The following is a 25,040-nucleotide window of genomic DNA, read 5'->3' on the forward strand; positions in this document are numbered from 1 at the left end:
CTCTGAAAGTTTTTTTTTCTTAGTCTCAAAACTGTTGAAGATTAGAACTTAAGTTTGATTTTAAAAACAGCTTTGCTCTTTGCTGTACAATTAAACTTGAGCTGTTGCTATCTGCACACCTTTTGTTATTGGGACACAAGACTAGCAACATGCGATTTCTTTCTGAAAAATGACATGAAAAGCATGCATTCACTCCATGCAGGATGGTGCTTCTGCCATTGTCCATGAGATGGAAGTCAAGAACTGAGTGGGAAAAAGACATGAGGCATAATCAGTTTTATCTTCCATGAAGAAGTTATTACACATATAATGAGGCAGAACCCTTCCAATTTTAATAATAATGGAGTGAATATCATTGAGATTACTGAATCAAATTAATGAATTAGCTAGTGATAAGAATAAAACAACAAGATAATAAATGCCAGGGTATTGTGTACCCACATGCCCTTTACACATACATATTATGGACAGTAGCCAAGTTTCAATTCCTAATCAGCTACATCCATTCTTTAAATAAGAGAAAATGGTACTTAAGAATGTTTAGAGTTATGGAGCTAAAATTATTCCTCCTTGAAGTGCAATATGCAAGTGGAAGGGCAATAATAACAATGTATAAGGTCAAATATAGTGAACTTAGGTGAGAGGCCACAAAGAAAGGCACTAGTCAGCTGTTTGTTTGCAAAAAAAAAACAGGCTGTGTAGATGGAGGCAGCAATGAAGCCTCAACTTCCTATGTTGCATTTCAAACGCACAGTCTACTCTGGTTCTCTAGTCATTAATTACTATACTCCTCCCTTTGCCCTAACAAAAAGAACACAAAACTACTCATCATGCAGTGGGAAAAATTGTAACTAGTAGCTCCCTAGACATTTCATTACTTAAATCAGCATAAAATAATGATATGAAATCCCTATGAAATTGGAGACACCTTCTCACTTTTAAAACTATACTTTGACTAACAAACAGACATGTGTCTTATTTAACACCATGTAACAAGACCCCTCATATATGTCTTTTATGACTGTGCCTTGGCCACAGTCAGTTATGTAATCTAGAGAATTATAAAATGTGCTCCTGATCAAAACTAGTAACATGACCAGATTCATTATTCACTTTACTGAGATTATTTGTTCAAGTGATGCTATTAATGGATTGGATAATAACCATCAGGTAAAGTACTAATAAAATGTTGAAAGCAAGCAAATTAAGTCATCACAGGCCTTGAGAAACAATGACTGAGGCTGCCATAATCGTCTGATTTGTAGAAGTTTCAGGCTGAAATAATGGCTCAGACTTTTTTCCTGCTGTTACGCTTTGTGAAATAAATGTGTGAAGTCCACAAAGACTGACCAAATGTACAAATTTGAACTTTTAATGAATACAATGACATTTAAAAGTCTCAAAGGGCTCCTTCATAACAGTAAAATCATTCCACTGAAGTAAAAAAAAATTTTTAAATATTGGGAAAAAGGGCCAAGCTATGTCATTAGTACATATTGGCCAGAGGCAAAGGGGGTGATGCAGAGATGTTCCATATTAAATTATAACTTATAATCAATTCTAGCCTTTTCTCATTAGAAGCATTCAACAACCATTAAAAAAAGTTGTCACCCATCAGATGATGTCTTGACATTCCCATATATCTTACATTATTTCAATAACAAATACCATGTTAAATCATTAAAACATCTTCGCGTACATGAGTGTTTTCCAGGAAAAAAAAAAACTACAGTAAAACGATAGTTTATATTTGTATGGCAGCATAATTTATGCTTGCATTATCTCTTTGGATTTTAAAACTCTCTTCTGAAGTTGATAAGACAAGTGTTATTTCACCATTTCGCAAATAGAGAGTAAGAGACTTGCCTCCAAATCACCTGATATTCTGATTCAAAATTCAGGGAGGTTCCTATTGAGTTTTGCTCTCCCTTGGTTTGCCCTTTTTGTTGAAAGGGCGGAGATATCATCTTCTTTTAAAGAAGAGACCAAAACGCAATGATAGAAAGAGCACTAACCCTTGTTGAAGAAAAGTCTCCTGACAAAATTCTGACTGGTCACTTGATTTGTCAAAGGTACTAGCTCAGAGCTAAAGGAAACAAATCTTATACAACTTTAATTTCTCTGTGAAAACAATGGAATCTTAGATTGTTGTATCTGATTCTTAATATGTAAGAATAAAATGTGAGCTTACATTAATGCTAGATCACAAGCTAATATTACAACATACTATATGTATACATGCGCGCGCGCGCGCGCGCACGCACACACACACACACACACACACACACACACGTACATATTTTTCCAAAGGGATATTAACAAATCATTCACTTTATCTTCAGAATAATACTTAAGCATATTGCAAAATAGCACAGACCAAAGATGAGTCACCCATCCCCCGGGGTTTGATTTTATGACTGCCTTAGGGTAGATAATTACAACAACAATAATTACACCATTGAATCTATTCTCCTTGACCAAAAAGATCTACCTATCTGCTAGGAATTAAGTCCAGATCATTTTGACTTATACATGTAAATTTATAATACCACCACCTTGCGTTGGTATATTTTAATTTTTCAGCAGGCTTTCACATGCTAATACACACTGCTACACTTCTGGGTTTAATGAAAAAATCTTCAGCTCCCTGGCTCTGGGCCTCACCTTGTGAAGTCTGTCATTTCCATCATGATCATACACATCTGCTTGGCCAGTACAATGATATCATTGCCGCTGTCGTCCCATTTGGCCACTTCTGCATCCAGCTTGCTTTTCTCTTGATGGAATATCTCCACCTGCTCAGCTATTTTTGCCTTCTCCTCCTGCGGTAATTGCGCCATGATGGCCTGCGTGGGTTACAGAAAAAGCGTGAGTGACGGTGACAAAGGAAGTACAGACCGTATGTTGACTCTGCCTTCTGCGGATGGCAGAGCCAGACCCTGCAAAGGCTTATGAGCTACCCTGCCATTCCGGAAAGCACGTCTTTCTCCATTCCAGGGAGGCCACAAGCACAGGCTGATAAGCTCCCCAAAGTCCCCGTCCCACTCCCATATATGAAAAATGCAGAGAGATCCAAAGCTACGTGCGCACTGGCAATAACAGAACTTCTCTGCCGCTTTGATGGCATATGTTTGTTCAAAAGAAGCTATTCTTGACAATTTTTATATTTGGTCTCAGGAAACTTTTACCAGATGAAAGAATGCACCTCTTTCAACACTGAAATCTGTTCAGAGAAGGGAAAAAAGAAAAACGGCCTTCTGTCGCTGGAAAGGAGAGGAATTTTAAACACTATCTGAGCATCCAAGTGGGGGAGGATGGGGCTACTTTCTATGAGTGTAAGTGAAGGTGTCTACAGAGAGATGCCAAACAAAAATCCCCTGCCCAGGGCACTCCAGGGATGGTGTGCCTACTCTCAGCTCTCCCCCATCTCCTTTAGGGTGGTGGCATGCCTGTGGCTCCTTGTTAAAGCCTTTGAGTACGTAGGCAGAAAAGTTATAATGGGATAAAGGATAAAATTAGGAAGCATGGGTTCATTTTCAATAACTGCTAGGTAAGAAAATGTAGAAAAAGGAGAACTGCAGTCTTCTTATTCATGGAGTCTTCATTTGCCAATTTGCCTACTCTCTAAAATATATTTGCAACCCCAAAATCAAGGCTTGTAGCATTTTCATGGTCATTTGCAAATGTGGGCAGAGCAGCAAAAAAATTGAGTTGCCTGACATGCACATTCCCAGATGAGGTTGAACAAGGCAATGCTCTGCCTTCCTTTTTCAGCTCTCGTACTGTAAACAAGTGTACTTTTTGCAGTCTATTTAATGCTACATTTTTCATATCTTTGTGCTTTTTGTTAGTAACTTTGCTGTTTAAAATGGCTCCAAGCACGGTGCTGAAGTGCGTCTAGTGTCCCTGAGCACGAGAAGGCTGGCATGTGCCTTATGGAGAAAATACATGTGTTAGCTAAGCTTCAATCAGGCATGAGTTACAGAGTTATTGGCTGTGAGTTCAATGCTAATGAATCAAAAATATAAAGTGTCTAAACAGAAACACCCATTAAACATAGCTATGTATTATCAGTTGAAGAAAATGTCTTGACTGGCAGCTCTGAGGAACCTACTGCTGTATTTCCCCTAGGACCAATGATTAAATATTTGCTAATTAAATGTTCATGATGACTTTATAGAACATAACTATCAGGAGTAATGAGAATCAACTATATTTGTTAAACACCATTTAGGTAGCAAGCCCTGAATGAAATGTCTGACATCACCTTATCACATCCTCCCAAAACTGCATGCAACCTGCTTCACAGACGACAGGGGAATGTGAATAGGTACTTCCAATTCCCCTGCTTCTGGGATACCCATATTTTCCAGAAGACAGGTCAAGAGAGTACAGTTTGGGGGACTGCAGTTTCTGCAATGAACAAGTAAAATAACACGAGAAAAATGCTTCCTAAATTATAAATCTTCTCCCGGTGTGAGTGAATGAATTTGGAAGGACTATGACTAAGGTCTAATAGAGGTATCAGGCAATGTGAGCTCAGAAAAACTGGGTTCAACAAGGGCTCTGTAGCTGACATGGGTTAAGACTTCACCGTTATATGGATCTATCACTGATCTCTTCAGATAGAATATGGGCATAGCAAATAATCACCTCAAAAGGTCATGGTGGGCAGCAAATTAAATACTATGTGTTTTTTCAAATAAAATTAAAGTAAGCATGTATAGAATTATCATTAACATTATATTATAATTTCCGCCATTAATTTGCCTTTCCAACTACCCCTCTGTCTCACTTCTTAGTTGCCATAGGGAAAGGGATGGGCTCGGGGTCTATGCAACTATCTACACATAGAAGATTGTTATGATTCCTTATGTATATCCACAAATACTGGGTACTGTGCTGAGGCTTATGTATGTCAAATAACAATCTACTTAATCATTCTAATACTATTACTATCCCCATTTTAATAATAATATCTAGGCCCAGAGAAATTCATAAAATTCCTAATATCACACAATAGGCTCTAGGAATAGGATTCAAACCCACCTGAACTAAGATCATTCTTAACCACTCTACACAACTGGATCATCAGTTGTGCCTGGCCATGCAACTTACCCACTGTCCTGGGGTCCTCAACCAAGTGGGGCAAGGGTCACCGAAATCACTAGCACTGCTCGCCACGCTGTGCATCCTGGTGGATGCCATAGACATGAGTTGCCTATGGTGTCTGATTTGACTAAAGGTATCCTTGAACCAGTGGCTGCCCAGATGCTTCTTACTAGTAGCCACATCTACTAACTTCCATGGATGCATTTATGTGGCTTTAAATAGCACGTGTATGTATGTTTGGATATGCATGTGTATGTGTAAGTTTTAATCCATATTTAAAAATCCAGACTTGTATGAATACTATTAAGATATTTAAAATACTATATCTTGAAAGATAAAGTAGCTTTAAAAACTGTATTTAAAAAGGTGCTTGAGATACAAGAGTTTATTATAAGCTCACATTTGCAATGTTGTGTTCATAGCAAGACAGCTATTCCACTATATTTGAGATATGTTTGATTTACAGAAATTAAATATGCACTTTTTTCCTTAACTATCCCTTTCTGATGACCTATTGCTGTTTTTGGTTTATTGTCCTCCTCATACAGAAGAGCGAATCATGCTTTACTTAGACCTCACAGGTCCTAAACCAGCATCATTTAAAACATTCACTAGGTGCTTCTCTGTAAAAGAATCCGTAAAACTATCAGCAGACTCCCAGACTCAATGTTCAATCCCCAGATGAAAGGCAATGCACATTTCATTGTCCCAACACAAGGTTAATTTGTGCACTGAAAGGTGTATACTTCTCTGTCAACTATAGCACTTGCATCTCCATAATACAATTTAGCACTTGAATATTAACTGCTTTGCTTTGCTCTCTAATTAATTCCTATTAATGCCCTACCGCTAACTTCTTTATATGCTTCCCTAGGGTTTAGGCTGCCATATCCTGCCCAGAGTAGAAGCTTAATAAACATCTTTTGACTGCTTAAACATTTTTCCACTCACTGCATTAACATAATTGAAGAGAAGTTGCCAGAACTGACACACACATTCTAAGGACACAATTCTGAAGAAAAACTGTCCCCTCCAATGCAAGTTTGCAAAGGAAGATATTATTTTGACTCTAGGGGTGCTTGACCTGCATAATACACTTAATGGTGTGTGACTTGGGTGAAAGCATCCTTCCATTTGCTTCTGCTTATGTAGCTATCAATGAGCTGAAGTCTCTTCCTAAATATTCTTAAAATGCTCTTGCTTTTAAAAATTCATAATTGACCTTTTCTGAAACTGGAATTTAAAAAAAGGTTATCTATAAACAGTAGATCACAAACTGTGAAATTTGCAAGTTAATCAAATTAGAATTCAACACATGAGTTTTAATTAGGTCTTATCAATGTAACTCAGCAGTTTGAAATGTTAACACATTAAAGCCATTCTAGCTAGAAAAAAATAGAAGCCAGCTACACTGAAATCAAACTCAATATAAAATACATAACATGCAATTGTTCATTCCCTCAAACTAAGGGAACATGACAAAAATTATCTTCATGGCCAAGAGGAAAGGGAACATATCAGATTTTCTGTTTGTATGATATGATTACCCAGGACAGGTTGAAGTTTCTGCTTTCCACAGTAGCCAAGCACAGCTCTCCAAATTGTTGATCTGCCTGATGTGGGGTCCCAAATTAGTGGTATCAGAGATATTAATCCAAAAGGATTCCTTCCCCCTACCCCAGAGTCCCTCCCAGCCTTTCCTCTGAACCACCAACCATTTTTTGGTGATTGTTATAAACCATACCTATTACACTAAAAGTGAAAATCACTGATAAAAGCAAACAACCATTCAGATAGCACCGAATCCTTTCTTCAATTTAAATCTCAAGGAGATTTTGATATAATTATCTTCCAATTTCCAGAGAAAAAAATGATTTTTAAAGTCTACGGGTCCCCAAACTGACAAGTGTTCATTTCTTAAGCCTACAGCGAGAGGCTAACATTAAGTTTCAAGTACAAGAATGTTTATAAATAACAATTAAAGGGACTAAAAACTCAACGTGCCTGTTTCTACTCACTTGACTTTAAAGCAGTATAATAAATATAAGTAGTTAAGGAGTGGGTCCTTTGATTCTTACCAGTCTCTAGCTGTGAAGTGAATTGGAAAATTGAGGTAATTGTCCCATTAACTCAAGTAAAAACTCTCATGATTGCCTGAATTATCCAACTCTTTCAGGTGAAATTATTTAGTCAGCCTTCTAATGAATGATTAGCTCAAGCCACAAGCATCATCACCATTACCACCAACTTAATTATTACATATTTATATGATAAATCCTGTGATACATTTTATCATGGAATTCTCCCTATGAGGTAGCATATGAGGAGATGAAGTGTGGAGAGGTTAAGATAGTTGCCCCAAAGTCACACAGCTTCACTAAGTCCATATTTAAAATCAGGTCTGTGTGACTCCAAATAATATATTGTATCACCAAGGTTAAGTGCCTAGCAATTGTCACTAACCTATTTTAACTATGCCAGCCTGTGGAGAAAGTTTATATTATGTCATGTCTAGGATCAAAGGGTAAGATCACCTCCATAATTTATCAGATCACCACCACCCATATTGATTCCCATTCATTCACCCCTCCTAAACCCCCACCCCCACTCTCCTCTCCCTCAGAATGTTGTAGGCAAGCAGCAGACATGGGCATATAAAGGACATTTTTGAAATACTTTAATTTCAGAATTTGAGAGCAATGTTGGATGGGGTTACTAAAAGCTTATCTCCCACTCAAACCTTCTTATAGATTAATTTACCATTTTTAGAAAGGGAGACTTTCTCTAAATGTGAACACAAAGTAATATCATTAACATGGGAGGACTTGCTGCAGGGAAGAGCAAATGCCTCTGTCAAAGACAAAGTTCGCCTCCTTCACAATTTGGACCAACTTAGCACACTTTGCTGGTTCAAAAGTCTGACCATCTATCATTTCGGCAATTCAATGCACCTTCTTATTTCCAACTTAACAGCCATAATTCCATGTCTCTGATTTGTCATCATATAATTACAGGCTAAAATAGGCTGACTCAGTAAGTAATGCTGTCTGCTGCAAGTTAATCATACAGACCACAAGATAGACCTCAAAGACAAATGAGCAAGTGCTGAATTTATAGGAGTGCTCTGTTCTTACTATCTTGGACCCTGTTTATAATTCATGCTGAAAAAAACTCTCAGGAAAGACACTAGTGTGAAGAAATAATAGATGATAAAGACAGGAGTCTCTGAATTGTATTTCCACCCATCATCATTGACTTGAAGTCTAATGTAAATGAGACTAGAATTAGGTTCCCAATGAAACAGAAGTATATTGGGACTCTATTCTTCCTTGTAAAAGTGGGACTGTTCATGCCATTTTGACAAGATGGTGCTTATGAAGCAAGATGAGTTGTACAACCTGTCTTTGTCTTTAAGAAAACTAGTTAGTGGATACTAGGCTGTATGTATACTGAGTTGCAGTTAGTCAATTAAATTGACTTTGAATTGCCTCATGTTTGGATGAATTACTCAAAATTGCCCTTTGTCAGTGACATAAAAATGCTGGTTTTACTTAATTCTGAAGATGAATTGACTGTTTAATTCATCTGACATTTTGCCAACACAGAGTCAAAAGATTTTCAAGTTACTGACCTTTCCAATTTTCAAAATTTTAGGGGGGATTAAATAGAGTCTGCAAGGAATTTTTGAAATAGTGGGCTCTATGCAAACTTTTCTATTGTCCCACCATCATGTGATCGAAAAGGATTTCTCTTAGAAAGGATGATAATTATCACAGTCATCTTTATTGAGCACTTACTGTTTGTCTAATATTATGCCCATTATTTTACAAATATTAAGTAATTAAATCTTCATGAGAATCCTATCAGGTAACCCTGTTATTCACATTTTAGAGATAGGTCTGAAACTCAGAAAAATTAAGCAACATGTAGCTTTGAGCATGGTTCTAACGCTGCCCTTTATAATTCAAAACCAAATCTGTCTGAAATCAAAGCCTTTGTCTTTAATATTCTTTTACCTTCACATCCCTCCTATAAATGTTTGTTTATATCATTTGGGTCACTTGATTGTTGGGTGAGAATATCAGGGCATAAAGCATATAAGAGAAATTGGGTTTTAGACACAAAGTCTTTCTTGACTAAACATCTCCTTCAAGTCCTCTTTATTTTAACCTCTGATTATTTTTCTTTCATAATTCTTAAGGCAGTGTGGGCTTTCTGGCATTTCCCAATTTCTATTTTAAATTACCTTCTCTTTCTCAACCTCTTGCTTTCTATTCATTATCTTTTATTTAAGTAAAACTTAACATAGAAAATTAGAATATCTAATTCTCAGTTATACTATAATCTGATTGTTTTTACTCTTTGGAAACTGAGCCCTTAAGGGGAGGAAAATTTCATCCTCCTATGCAGTCTCTAAAGATTTCATCTCTTACAACCAGCCTTGATTACGTACACCTACTCTCTGGGTGATACAGCTAATCAGATTGATCCAAATTTAGGATGCTCTTTAGACCAAATGCATTGGTGAACAGTATCATGGAGTACTCAAATGTCAGGCAGAGCTGGTACTCTCTCTGTTGCTTCCTGATCCTTGCCTTAAACTTGAATATTTCTAATTTGTCTCTATTTTTCTATCACATGGCAGACAGATCTAGGAATACCACCATGGGAGTAGACAGGCATCATGAGGAAACAAAAAGTTCTCTATCTAATGGCATTGAACCAATTTCAAAAGATATCATCTTAGATATCATAGAACATAGGCCATTGTATGGAGCATCAGCCCAGCTATAAACAAAGTAGTGCCCTGATTCCCCATTCGTCATTGCCTTTGTGTTGACAAGCTTGGAGACTTCAGGAAGAACAATGGTGACTGTGCCAATGCAAAATTTGAGTACTACAGTGTCCCCTATCAGTTTATCATCTAATTCTAGTACCCAACCCCAACAAAATCAATTATACACATAAAAGCTTGCTGTGATGTGGTTGCTATGTTTCTAGTGATAGCAAAAGAGAGGAGTTAGAGGAATCAGGAGCAGTGGTGGTTATTTTCACTGTGTAAAATGTGATTTGCTATAAACAACCTCAAATGAGAGCACAGATTTCTGACCCATGAATCTCTGGGGTACCACATCTCTGGAGTTTAGAAATACCCTCAAACCATTTTAGTAAACACGGTCCCTGTGTGCCAAGCCATAGTCTTAGGTGTCCACTCACCCGTGCGCTCTGCCCTGCAATGAGCTGGTCATCCTCAGTCTGAACACTTGTCCTGCTACGCACATCATAATCTTCCTGCTCAAAGTCTGAATCATCCTCTAGTTCTTCTGGGGTCTAAAGACAAAAAGAAATAAATCAGCGCATTTAAATTGATAACCTTCACCCCCATCCACACACTTCATTGCAAAGGCTAAATATCCCCCAGAAAACAGAGCTTATAGCATCCTACATAGCACCCACACAGCTATGTGGGTGAGTATTAGCTGAAATGCAGTCAGAAAAATCAAGCTGCCCTAATTTACTTTAAAAAATATATTTTATTTATTATTTCCTCATACAGGTATAGTAAGTCTAACTTGCAGTGATATGCTAATTTTAAGAAAAATTATATTTGTGTATTATTTCCACCCATCCAAATCTATTGAAAGAAAAGATCCATCAACAACAAAATTTACACCTATACTTCTATAATGCCACTTTTGCTCTATAAACAAAAAAGTTGATTATCTCCAGGCCAAAGGCCAGACCTGATGGAATATCTGATTTGGTCACAAAGCCATAAGGTATAAAGGTTATAAGCACAGACTCTAGAGTCAAGACTGCCTGAATATGAGCCCCTATGTGCTCATAAATAAACTATCGTACCTCTCTTAGTTTGACTTCTTCCTCTGTAAATTGAGGTTGCTAATAGTAGCTACCTCTACGATTGCTGTGAAGATTAGGCAATGTATTATCTGTATAGTATCAGACACAGAGTAGGTATTTTTTAAATGTTTGCCATCATTATTACTTAGGGTTTGTTGTTTGTTTTGAGACAGGGTCTCACTGTATAGCCCAGGCTGGAGTGCAACAGTGGGATATTGGCTCACTATAACTTCCACCTCCCAGGTTCAAGTGATTCTTGTGCCTCAGCCACCCAAGTAGCTGGGATTACAGGTGTACACCATCATGCTTGGCTAATTTTTGTATTTTTTAGTAGAGACAAGGTTCCACCACATTGGCCAGGCTGGTCTCGAACTCCTGGCCTCAAGCGATCTGCCCGCATTGGCCTCCCAAGTGCTAGGATTACAAGCATGAGTCACTGTGCCTGGCCCATCATTATTATTAGGATTTTTAAATCAATTCATTCAACAAAGTTTATGAAATGAAGCTACTGATTACCACATACCCATAAAGGATTAAATAACTTTTACATATGTATTATCAATTTAGCTCAGATGAGCACAGTGACATTAGGGATCATTCTCTATTTACAGGTAAGTAATACAAGGTGCAAAGAAGTTAAGCCATGTGCCCCATATCCCTAAATTAGTTAATAAAGAACCAGAAGTTAGATCTAAACACCCAGGTGTGTCTGACTCCAAACATACTTCTCATTATTAGTTTTTGTTGTAGTTTATTCACGTTACAAATTTAGCAAGAACTGAAGTTGTAAAATTGCTTAAAAAGAGTAGAGTTAGATCAAGATCCTTTCCAATCTATAAAGTCAGTGATAAGGAAAAGATAAGAAAGAATCCATAAGCCCAGGAATAAAACACCTTTCCATCTTCAATGGCAATAATAATAGGTAACTGTGCATTAAGTGCTTACCATGTATGTGTCTGTCAATGTTTTTTCTAAGTGCTTTACAGGCACTAAGTCATGCAGGTTTCTTAACACTCCTATGATGTAGACATTATTTTCTCCATTTTCCAGGTAGGAAAACTGAGGCATGAGACGTTATAGCTTGCTCTAAGGCTTTGCTAACTCTATGAGGTTAAATTCGAAAGGTGGTAAGGATGGTGCACAAGAGTGAGTGAGTGAATCAGTGTGAGATTAGCCTGACAGGTGATGGTCTTCCACAGACTGCCTCTTGGCATATAGTAGGACCACATTCCAGGGCTTTGTCTTTCAAAAGAAAAGAGCAGACCACAAGGAATACCGATGATGTAGTTGCCCATTCCCCATCCAAAAGGGCACATTTTTATTCTGCTGGTTTCTTTGGCTACCACAGTGTAATTAATCAGGTGTGGTTATTGATGAAGGCTTGAGATTGGTCAGACAGGCATAAAATGGGGTCCTTCATGCCAATATCACGTTATGCCTAGTAATTTTCCAAGCTTTGGCATATCACTTTTGTTTTTCCTTCTCTCTCACCATCAACCTTATTAACATTCACTCAGTCATCTACAGATATTTACTTTCATAGGAATATTAAAATAAGGAGAGAAGAAAGAGGTTTTGTTCTCATATTTTATTAACTAAAGCAGGGGTACAGTAGGCAGAGCCCAGTTCAAATAACTGGTTGTATTTTTATTGTGGACAGAGACAATATTCTCTGATCATTCCTCCCTCTTTTGCAGTGTACTGTGGGACAATTATAGCAAGTTGGTAAATTCAGCTGACAGATGAGATGACAAGATTACAAGCGCTTTTTGTCATTAGTTCTTGAAAGAGAAAAAGTAAATCGAAAATCTCATTCAACAAAAATAAGCAGAATATGACAGTTCTTATAGTACTGTGTCCAAACATTTCAGTGATCTGTGCATTTAGTAGATGAGTCAATGACAAACCCAACCTGGCAGCATAAGGCTAATAATGATGAGTTTTTATTCAAGAGACAATGGCCCAAGAACCAAAATAAAGAAAAGCATTAAAATCAAAAGAGATATTAACCTGGACGAGGACTCAGGGGACCTGCATGTTTTGACCTAACTCTGCCATTCACAAGCTATATGTCTTTCACAAGTCACTTAGTTTCACTACTTCTGTGTCTCCCTGCTCATAAAACAGAGATTATAATTGCTATTTGCACTTTCTGCCCCAGAGGACTGCTAAGCTCAGATGTATAGGAAAATGCTTTAGGAACCATAAAAATTAACTAAATTCATAAATGATGGTGATAATTACTGTGCTTAATAATAAAATATAACACCTAATAACAACAACAGCAATAATAATGGCAATCATTGTTTACCACCCACTATGGGACAGGCATTCAGCTAAAGAATTTGATCCTTACAAAAACCTAATGAAATAAATGTAATTGCCATTTTATAGGTGTGTGAACAGGCTCAGAACTGTTGAGTATATTTTCCAAAGCATCACACCTAGCAAGCGATGGAGGTGGGGAACAAGTTGAAGGTTTCGGAGCCCATGATTTTAACCATCATAAATACCACCAGGCAAATAGATGAGCTTAAGCTATTTACATGTACCTTAAACATGCAACAAACCCATCCAACTCATCCATATAAAAAGTTCTGTGCATGTGCAGTTTGCTAATTGCATGTGAGTATGTCTCCTACTCATGGCATTATTTTTTGAATTACACATTTTTAAAACTATGAGTGCTATTTTTTAGTTGGTCAAAGACCTCCATGAATTAAAGGAAACATGGGAAATTACAGAGGGTCTGCAAATGGGCCCTGGAAGATTACACTTGTATTATTAGATAGTGTTACAGGGTAAAGGAATAAATAAAATAAATAGTTCGCTGTACTGGAGGATAGAGACTGAGGGTGAAAATTCTATGTGCTCTTTGGGAAGGCTTTTTTCAATAAACAGAAACTATTTAAAGTCTACTCCTAGTTTCCTGGTTCCACTATGTTTTGTTGTGGAAGTGGGTCATATCTGTAAAATGGCACAAAGTATTCAGACTCCAAAATCTCTCCTAAGAGTCTATGAGATCAACTTGTGCCCATTACAGGGGCCCAGGGAGATCATGTGGCTTGACCAGGGTCATACCACATGTCAGTTGCAAAACAGGACCCGTTCACCTGCTGCTGGTGCTCTATTTCCTCTGCAACAGCCTCTATAGAGAAACAAAGTGAGAAAGTATTGAAGGATTCAGTCATTTCACCTGGACATGTGAGTTGTTGAGTATATTCTACAAATGAGACCTGGTGAAATGACTCTGAATCCTTCAATATTTTCTCATTTTTCATAAAATGTAATAAGAACCATTGAAAGAAAGGGCCCAAATGTGTATGAGAATTTCACTGGGAGAAGGCTGAGAATATAGGTTGGCAGGAGAGCTTGAGAGATGCATGAGGTAGAATTTCCCAACAGAGCTCAACACCACTGGAATGGGCTGCAGACTAGAAAATCAAATTGGAGATCTAAAGGTAAAAACAACAACAACAACAAAAAAACAAAAACAAAAAACAAGAAAACAACAACAACAAAATGAAAAAACTCCCTAGTCAGGAGTGATTGGCGACCAGCAACTCTGGCCTGGCCTTGATTATTCCGGAGGTTCCTAACTGATCTTGCTTCTGCTCTTGCCCCATACATTCTGTTCTCACCAGCATAGCCATGGTGGTCCTTTTAAGGTCTAAGTCAGATCACACTATTCCCCTGCTCAGAACCCTCCAGTGGCTCCCAACTCATTCAATAAGGTCCTTAGGTCTCTAGGTCAAGTTCCTGGCTCCAACCTTTGCACTTGCCATTCCCTCCGCCCGAAACATGCTCCACCTGAGTACCGTTATGGCTTATTTCTTCTTCCTTCTCCCAGTATCTTCTCAAATGCCACCCAGATACCTCCTTTCATAAAATCCATGCCCACCAGAAGTTCTATCCCCTTTAGGCTACTTTGGTTTTCTCTGTGGCACAATGTTTGACATTATATTTCCTTGTTTATTCTTTGTCTCCTACCAGAGGAATAGAAATCCTGTGAGGTTAGAGACTTTTGTCCGCTTTGTTCATCTCTGTATTTAGGGCAACTCCAAAAGTTTGGACATCTAATAAGCTTTCAGCAAATAAATGAATAACCAAGACAATTACCAATTTTTAATCATACTGAACTATTTCTAACTAATTAATAAAACTAGACACCTTAAGAGGCCATGTTGATTAACATATTTCATACAGAATTCAAGAGATGTCTACGTGCTACCCTTGAAATTTTAAAATATCTGGCAATGCTCCAGGGCACCTTGATACACAGTTTGGGAGATGTGAAGTTAAACTGTAACCTCTGCCTTGAACCGGGAGGTTCAGGCAATTCTCCTCCCACAGCCACCCAAGTAGCTAGGATTAAAGATGCGTGCCACCATGCCTGGCTGATTTTTGTATTTTTTTTTTTTAGTAGAAACAGGGTTTCACCATGTTGGCCAGGCTGGTGTTGAACTCCCGACCTCAGGTGATCCACCCGCCTTGGCTCCCCCAAAAAACCATACATATTAAAGAAGGTGTCTTTGAACACAAACTCACATAAAACAAGGTTAAGTATTGATCACTTGATAAAAGTGCAGCCAGAAGCTCACAGTAACCTAACCCTGTATTTCTCCTAGGAGCAATGATTCAAGATTCACAAATTTGGTGTTCACAGTGAATTTGCAGAACACTAACTACTGTAAGAAATGAGAAATGACTATATGTTGGTCTGCCAGATTTGCATATATATTTTTAAGCCACTTTGTGGGAATAATCAGAAAATTCCTATGTACCTAACAGATCCCAATGGACAAGCCTCAGGAAGAAGCAAACACACACACACACACACACACACACACACACACACACACACACCAAAAAAAACCACACAAAAAAACCACAAAAAAACCCACAAAAAAATGGTTTCATGGAAGTGGGGTAGAGTAGATTGCTCCAACAGAAAAGGAAGGTCCTGACAGCTGAGGCTGGAATATAGTCAGAACAAGCTTTGTCTACTTCAGAGGGTTGCCTGGAGCTGGCCTGAAGCACTCGGATACCAACATCACCATTAAATACGTATTGACTGCCAAGAGACAAGATGATAAAGAATTTGACCCTTCAGGGTCCTTTCTGTATTGTTTTTGGGAAAAGAAAAATCTTTCTTTGCAGCCTTTGGGAAGGAAGGAGCTATGGTCAAATTTTCTGGGAAAGAAACAATTCTACTTGTCCTATTGTTTATCTTCCTTAGCACAAGGGATTTTTTTAAAGTAGACTCAATCATTACATTCAGAAAGAAAACCAAGAAATTATTTAAGTGCAAAATGAAGCCATTTGGGTGCTGAATGGAGAAGGATTTTAAAAATAACAATTTGTATATACTGTACATTTCTCTCCTCCTAAATTTTAAGTGGTGTGAAATCCATCTAATCAAATCATTTGAAATGTCGAGATAGAGAAATGACACTTTATGTGACAAAGATACGACATTTTATCTAAAATTGTGTGTATGTGTGTGTGTGTTACAGCTCATGAACAAGTAAGTGAATGATGGCTATAAACTTTCTCAGCCTCCCAGATGAATGGTTGTCACGTGAAGGCTAACAAAGCAGAAAAATGGCAAAAGAGGGAATATATCTTAACGATTACAGTGGGATTTAGTACCAAACGCTTTGAAAATATAACTCTCATGGTCTATTACTTTATTTCACAAGTTAGTACAAAAATGATTTAATTTGTTATGGGCCTAAAAGGCTGACTATTTTTCCTTGCCCTCTCTTCCAATTCTTATATCTCTTTTCTCTGTCCCCCTCCCATATTTCTAGTCATCTGTCTCTCCCTCACTTACACACACATACATGCGCACACACACACACACACAGAAAGAGAGAGAGAGAAAGATTTAGGCTCTGTGCCAAACAAAACACCATAGTGTGCCAGGAAATGATATTTTGGATACATTTGGTTAAATAAAATATATTTTTAAAATTATAATTAATTTCATCTTTTTCTTTTTGCTTTTGTAGTGTGTTTACTAGAATATTTTAAGTTACAAGTGTGGATACCATTCTACTGGACAGCATGCTTTTGGTATTAGAACTGCACAAGCCCCACCTCTGCTTCAAACATAATAGCAATAAATGTGCTTTTGCATATGCAGTATATTTGAAGAAACAAAGATTATTGTGTGGCCAATAAATATGTTTGGACATTACTATGCTAAACTGCTGGTAAGATAAGGGGAAAAAAGTCATCTAATAATGGATTATACAGCAGTTAAATAAAATGAGGATAGCTAGATGTCTTAACAGACATATGTGAATGTGCCTTGTGGGTGAACAAAGAAAGTTGCAAATGATACTGTATGAGTTTTTAAATCAACTAAAATATATATTTTCTATGCCTGTGAATATATATATTAATCATTTAGACAACATTTTGGAAGACACACCTACCTAACAAGAGAAGTCTGAAGATGGGAAGATAGTGGAATGGGTAATAAGAGGTTTGATGTTAGGCTATCCAGCCTTATTTATAATGTCTGAATTATTTTTATACAAAGAGAATGTAATTATGTATCACTTCATAGTTGCATGATAATAACTGTTATTATTATGTGTTATTATAAACACTACTATGCAGTGTAATCTTCATTTCTTTCCAGCCCATGGTCTTTGGATCCTGATGGGAAGAGTGTTAGCAAGAGGTACAAATGGAAAATAGCAGGGGTATGCCTAAAGGTTGTATGAAACTGAGGAAATAATACCTGCAAGAAGTAGGCAGGGTGTTGCCCTTCAGAATACTTGGTGCTCACTTGAGCTCGTTGATATTACTCATCCCTTCATAAGTATAAAGCTCACCTTGTCTGACTAATAAGGAGCCAAACGGCTTACCAAGTTAAACTCCGTAATTACAAAATAAATAACAAATAAGACAGTTAGCTCTTTAGTTTCCTACTAGGAGATCTGACCCACTCTGAGCTACAGAGGCCTCACATACCCTGATCATCAGCACAGCCTTTCTGATGTCCCGAACGCCATCATACACCAGGCGAGAGGCATCGATGAACTCATTCTCCTCAAATGGTTGAGGAACGTTGGCACTCAGGGCTTCAATGGCAACCTCTACTTGTTCAGCAAAGCGTGGCATCACTGGGTTAAAAATAAAAAGCAGAGGATTAGGCAATTTTTCTCTCACTACCTCTTATTCCAGCTCTTGGGCAAAGTGGCAGGTCCTCGGGCATTCTAAAAGTTAAGTGGAGCAAAGACACTCATCTGTCCAGTTTGAAGTGAGCCCAATTTAGTAGTCTTTATGACAGTTACCTCGGCAGCAGGGAAAGGAAACTTTCCCAATTGTTATTCTATGCATGGTGATGGTTTGCAAAAGAGAAAGTTTTTGAAACCTGCCCACAGTAGTGTGGTGTAGTGTGGTGTAGTGTGTGAATATAGTGTTCATGTTACCCTAACCCCAAACTGAGTTGTATTTCTGCTGGTTACTGCTGGTTACTGGTTACTGCAAATCCTTGGCCACGTTTTAACCTGTTTCTTTGTCTATAAAATATAATAAAATCCTACTTCATGATTCAGTGGGATAATGCAAAAAAGTTTTGGGTGGAATCTGGCCCTTTGGAAGTACCAATAAATATTTAACTAATATCGGATGTTACAGTCATAGCTGGTGAGTAGCAGACCTTAACCCAAATGGCTTCACAATCAGTGTGGATGAAATGATACAACCCTTCCCACTTTTGTCAGAAATGCAGGACTTGCGACATGGGGGAGGGGAGGGTGGAGCAAGGGAAGATGGGGAAGGACTGTGTAATAGAAAAGAGGGAGACAGACACAGCACATTTCAGCAGAAAGGCCTATGGAAAGAGAAGACCAATGGGCTCAAAGATAAAGTGTTCCATCTTACCAGGACCACCTGGATGTGAAAGAGGATACGTATATGAATTTCTAAAATGCTGACACTTCGTTCTTTTCACAGGGATCCTGCACACACCCTAGAGATTTGTGGAAAGTAAACTCAGCAGAGTGTCTGGAATACCTCCACTAACTTCTCAAAAGATGCTGCTGATTCACTGATTCTCAAAAATTATAATTCAATTTTCTCAGCTATTATCCTGTAAACAATCAATTTGTATAGTAAATGAAAGCCAAAAGCATATTCGTTTTATTTACAAGGATGATAAAATAGAAACATCATTCATCTGTTTCCATTCCTGAACTTTCATGCCTGATTCGTCTTTATACTCACTTTCACCCTCTGTGGATACTTTAATATCCATTTTGATCCCTGTGTGAGAAATTCTGCTAAATTACTTTACTCTCTAGGGTCAGAGTATTCAAGATAAAACATTCCTGGAAAAATGTATTTCTACCAGGAAAAGATAGACTTAAAAAAGGAGGGGAAGACAGCAGGGTTAGAGGAAAACTGTGTGCCCACACTTTAGTAGAAATTATCGAAATCACAGCATGCGTGGGGAAATCTCCTTCTATGGATGAATTACTATAATTGGTTCTCTATATTACTTGAATTTTTCATTTGGGCTTTTAAGCTATATTTAGATAAAAGAATTTGGGAAATATTAAGCTGTACTGCCACAAATATGAATCAAATAAAACTATATTTCTAAAAACCACTGCATTAAACTCAGACAATTTGAGTTATTCATTTGTGTTGGGAATAAACTTTTTTAAATGACTCAATAGTGAACATGAAATTATCTTTGTATATATTAGAATTTGAGAATAAGTATCTTCTTAAATACAATTACAAGTTCCCTCTTTCTTAAACTGAGTTATATTAATGCCATTCCATGATGTCTACGTTGCCATGAGTATGACCATCAGTGATGTTATAGTTCTATGTAATACTACAAAGTAGCTTTCAGAGGCATAAAACTGTTTATCCCTATGGGTATAACTGATAAAGAATTAGTGCTCCTACATGTACATAAAACAAATAGACTAATCCCAGAAATCAATAAGGAAAAATATTAAAAACTGACAAATAATTAGTACACTCAGTTCACAGAAAAGCAATCCATATTGCTGATAAATACACAGTGAGACTTCACCCATAATCAGAGAAATAATGCAAACAATGAGATGTAATTTCATACTTATCGGCATAGGTAAACAAATTAAAGCATAGTATTAATCATATTGAGCATGCAGACACAATGGTACCCTTCTACTACAGATGCGAGCACAATGGTTACACATTATTTCGGCAAGTGCTTTGACAAAATCTAGTAAAATCCACTCCCTGTGATTTGGGGCATTCTCTAGGGGCTTGGCCAAATATTAACTTCGAAAGAGATACTGATTAGGAGGGGTAAGTAATTGTACATTGGAGTCACAAAAATGTTTTTGTGTCTCTATGGTTACAGTTGTTTCCTGCTAGGTTATATATTCAAAGAGTTAAGAAGAAAATTATACAAAACCTGAGAATGAAAATAACTGCTTTAAGGGAGCTCTGTCAACAGTATCTACTCCAGCCCTATTCTGAATCCTCCAACTCAGGAACCACTTTGATATGCTCATTGCAGATCCACAGACAATACATCTGGGTGGGATAAAACAGACTTAGGGATGTGAGTCAGGGGACAGTCAATATATTAAAGTGAATAAGCCCTGAGGTCAAAGTTTGAGTGGGAAAAACAATATCGTTTGAGTAGGAAAGGAAACATCATTTGTGAAAAATTTTTAAATACACAAATGAAAACTCTGCATAATTTAAACATATATATTTGTATATGTTCTTACATGTTCTAAAAGGATACATACCACTTTAAATGTAGTAGTTACCTTTGAGATGGAAGGAGAGACATTTGTTATATTAGTCTCTGTTCTTTTTGTATCTTTGGATCTTTTCATAATTCACGTTTAAAAAGAAATCAAATTATTCTCAAGGTTGTACTTCTTATAGAACTGAGCTCTGAAAAAATAAAGTTCTATCACATGGCCCACAACATGATAGAAACCAATGTGAATATCATTAAGTGGGGAAGTCCCTCAGAAATTGTGACTGTGATCAAACACTTAATATTCTGTCTTAGTAACTGCCAACTAAGAAGCTGAGTGGGAAAATGCCCACCACTCAGACCCCAACCTGCATGAACACACCTCTATTTGCATGAAGACCTTCTCGAATATAAAGGGGTGAGAAAGGTTATAGTGTTGCTTTGTTTGTGCAAGGTCACCCTGAGGAAGAGATGGGGAGGAGGACAATGTAGAAGGTGACATGCTATTAGGTTGGTGCAAAAATAATTGCGGTTTTTGCCATCTTGCTAAAACCACATCCTGGCCTGATACTGCACCCAAGGGAGAGAGAAGAAAGCTAAAGCCTAAATGGCCTGTTTTCATAGGGGATGCTCTGCAACTCAGAATACATCTAGTAATGCTGTGACACCTAGTTTGGAGAAGAGGATTCTATTTGCACCAGCATGGCATACATTATCTCTCTAGTGAGATTTGGATGGTAGGACTTTGGTATAAACAACAGTGTTATTGACCTGGGATTGTCAGAAGTGGCAGAAACAATGAATTTTTATGAAGAGATTGGAACAGAAATACCATCGACCTTTCAAGGAAAAAAAAAACAATAGGGGAGAGGGTGCAAGTTCTTTATTTTTAAAATAGGGGCTCAGAGTGCAATTGAGCCTCAATATTTAAACCATCTTATTATATTCCTTGGCCAGTAAAACATAAAACTCGAACTCATTCAATTCATTATATTTACTGTAACTGACAAGACATCTATTTTTTTCTTACCATAAGTCAGTGTTTTTCTGGGTCTGACCCTTAAGAAACTCTTTCTCTGAGACCAATCCTAAGCACATTCAATATTTATTTAGGGATTGGTCAACTGCTACTGTTCTTTAATCACCAGTATCCCTGGTCTCCACATTGCTGCTCTTTGCTCATTTGGTCTTATCCTATTCTGCCTTTAAGAGTGATGAGGCTGGGCACGGTGGCTCACACGTGTAATTCCAGCACTTTGGGAAGCCGAGGTGGGTGGATCACCTGAGGTCAGGAGTTCAAGAATAGCCTGAGCAACATGGTGAAACCCCACCTCTACTAAAAATACAAAACTTAGCCAGGCATGGTGGCGGGTGCCTGTAATCCCAGCTACTCGAGAGGCTGAGGCATGAGAATCGCTTGAACCCAGGAGGCAGAGGTTGCAGTGAACCGAGATCACACCACTGAACTTCAGCCTGGGCAACAGAGCAAGACTTCATCTCAAAACAGAGAGTGATGAGACATAAAAACAAAAGTTCACAGAACAATGACCCATCTTGAAAGAACCTAAGATGTTAGTTTGACTATTAATTTTTCTAATACTTTGGTAATGTCTAAAAAAAACTAGGCTGGGCGCCGTGGCTCATGCCTGTAATCCCAGCACTTTGGGAGGCCGAGGAGGGTGGATCACGAGGTCAGGAGATCAAGACCATCCTGGGTAACACAGTGAAACCCCATCTCTACTAAAAATAGAAAAAAGTAGCTGGGTATGGTGGCGGGTGCCTGTAGTCCCAGCTACTTGGGAGGCTGAGGCAGGAGAATGGCTTGAACCTGGGAGGCAGAGCTTGCAGTGAGCCGAGATGGCGCCACTGCACTCCAGCCTGGGCAACAGAGCGAGACTCCATCTCAAAAAAAAAAAAACTAAATACCCCAAAAGTAATACTGAGACAGAAAAAGTTTCAAACTTCCTCAAATATGATGCTACTTCTGCTTCTCACTAATTAGGACAAAATGCAGCATTGCCTTTGTGATGCACACATTGTGTATTAACAGTTTTTAATATAAGAATATAAATAGAAGCTTCTTTCTGCTTTCTGAATTACATCCAAAAACTGTAGGCTCCACTTTACAGTTATTTATCAGAAATGCTGATTTGTTCTTAATAGCTTTTGTTTGAAAGGGTGATCAAATTCAGAGATAAACTTTCAAATTCTAGCTATATTTCTGTATGCAGCGCACACACTAGGCCACAAAACGATGACATTCTAGGAGTAATGAAATCAGAGTTAAGTATGCATATAAAAATCAACGTCGCATCATTCTAGTGTTGATCGAGATCCTAAACCAGAGGTGAGAAAATTCTGGAATAAATTCTCCTGAGACACGTCAGGGGTGAAGTTTCAGAACACAGTGTGAGTCAGTTAAATGAATGAGAAGTTGTGTTAAATATTCAACTAGGACTGCTGACAACCCAAAGGGCAAAATCCAAGGTCAACCAAAGGTAGTGGAGATGAACAGCCAGGTAACCTCGCTACCCTCAGGTATATAAAAGGTCCTTGCCCCTGCTTTAAGCATTCCAATGATTCCCTATACTACAGAGAGAACTATAAAACCTCTTTATCAAGAAACAAACACAAAAAGCATCTGTTATCTGCCTATATGGTTCTTGTGTCTTTCTGTCTCACCCCTCATTACCACATATTCTCAAACGTTCCAATTAGACAGAATTACTTCAATATCTCCAAATATGAAATGGACCCATAGCAACATATCCATGAATGATTTATTCTCTCATACTGAAATGTACATACTTGTCATTGGCCCAGGTGAACTCCTCCTCAATCTTCAATCTCCAGTGTAGAACTAATTGCCATTGTGAAGCTTTCTTTAATCCTCAGAATCCATAGTAGACAGTTCTCTACAATTCTCTGTAATTTTATAGCAACCTAATCTCACACACACACACACACACACACACACACACACACACCATTACAGCACTCGGTATACTGTATTAGGCTAGTTCATTGGTATTTCCGTATGTCAGCTGTTTCACACATGAGTCGCCTTCCGGCGGAGACCATCTCTGCTTCATTCTTCGCATTTAAACCCTTGTCCTGCTTCTAGCACAGACAATCTATCCAGCTGGGTAGAGAAGGAAAAGAAGTAAAAGAGTAGGACAGGAATAAATGGGGAAAATTAAGATGAAGAACTCCTTTGTCATACAGTATTTCAGGGACAAAATGAGTAGCGTCACATTTCACATACCAAGTCTCTCTTTTTCTGCCCATCATTTAGCATTGGTTCAGTAATTTTATTAAAGAGTATCATGAATCATTTAACAAGTGATTAGTGGGCATTCTGGGTTTGGTCTGTAGGGACCTTTCAGAAACCTGAGCTCAGGATTCTTTCAGGACTCTGCTTCTTCAGAAGGAGCATCACCATTGAGAAAGAAAGATTCATAATCCTATTTTCAACTAGTTCACCAAGGCCAGTCAAGCACATCTGCATGCACAGGGGTCACCCAACTGTGGTGATGCAGTCATCCAACACACTCTGAGTGTGTTTCTTGCACAAATTTTATTATGGAGCATAGAGAAAAGAAAATAGACAAAGCCCCTGTTCGAGAGAGATAAACAGTTTAGTAACTGTTAACACAAAATAAAAAAAAAAGAGCATTGAAAGGAATCTAAAAATAAAATAAAATATCACAACAGGGATGGAATTGCAGCTAATTCCAGTGCAGGAATTAGTACAATATCCTCCCCCCATCACAGACAGTCACTGAGCCTCTACTGTAACAGTTGGAATTCGGTAAAGATTAGGGAAAGATCAGAGTAATTGGAGCCAGAAAATATTAATTTGGAGGATTACTGTGGGGCCATTCCAGTGTCCCCTATACCAGGTAAGTGGTGTTTGATGTTATTTCTACAGGTAAAGTATTCTTTCCCAACAATGGTTCCTGTCAGACACTGCTAAGGGATTATTCAGGTGGCCCCTAATTAGATGACAGAAGAGAGGGAAAAAAAGGGTAAAAGAGACTGTGATATAAACTACCAGAGCCCTAAAGTTGCCCAAAGGGGACTCTGACTGGCATTTATAAGGCACTGGGTGTGCCTTGACGATTCCACACATCCATGAAGCATAATCAGTTGAATGACGAGTTAATGGGTGCAGCACACCAGCATGGCACATGTATACATATGTAACTAACCTGCACATTGTGCACATGAACCCTAAAACTTAAAGTATAATAATAATAAAATAAAATAATAAAAAAAAGAAGACCGAGTCTGAAGTTCCAATTCACAGTCAGTGTAGAAGTAGAAACTA

The 25,040-nt window shown here is 38.0% G+C and overlaps 1 protein-coding gene across 13 annotated transcripts in view; it reads right to left on the reverse strand.

The window, feature by feature from the left end:
- The window catches only part of CTNNA2 (catenin alpha 2), a 1,147,855-nt gene that overhangs the window by 56,390 nt on the left and 1,066,425 nt on the right, over positions 1-25,040 (reverse strand). For all 13 annotated transcript variants that reach the window (XM_054474847.1, XM_054474848.1, XM_054474846.1 and 10 more), the window contains 3 exons: positions 17,962-18,113; positions 10,330-10,443; positions 2,665-2,846 (listed from right to left, as the gene is read on the reverse strand). In XM_054474847.1, the coding sequence (XP_054330822.1) occupies positions 2,665-2,846; positions 10,330-10,443; positions 17,962-18,113 (448 nt within the window). The remainder of the gene's footprint in view (positions 1-2,664; positions 2,847-10,329; positions 10,444-17,961; positions 18,114-25,040) is intronic.

The sequence above is a fragment of the Pongo pygmaeus genome, chromosome 12, assembly GCF_028885625.2.
Source record: "Pongo pygmaeus isolate AG05252 chromosome 12, NHGRI_mPonPyg2-v2.0_pri, whole genome shotgun sequence".
In the NCBI taxonomy this organism is placed as follows: domain Eukaryota; kingdom Metazoa; phylum Chordata; class Mammalia; order Primates; family Hominidae; genus Pongo; species Pongo pygmaeus.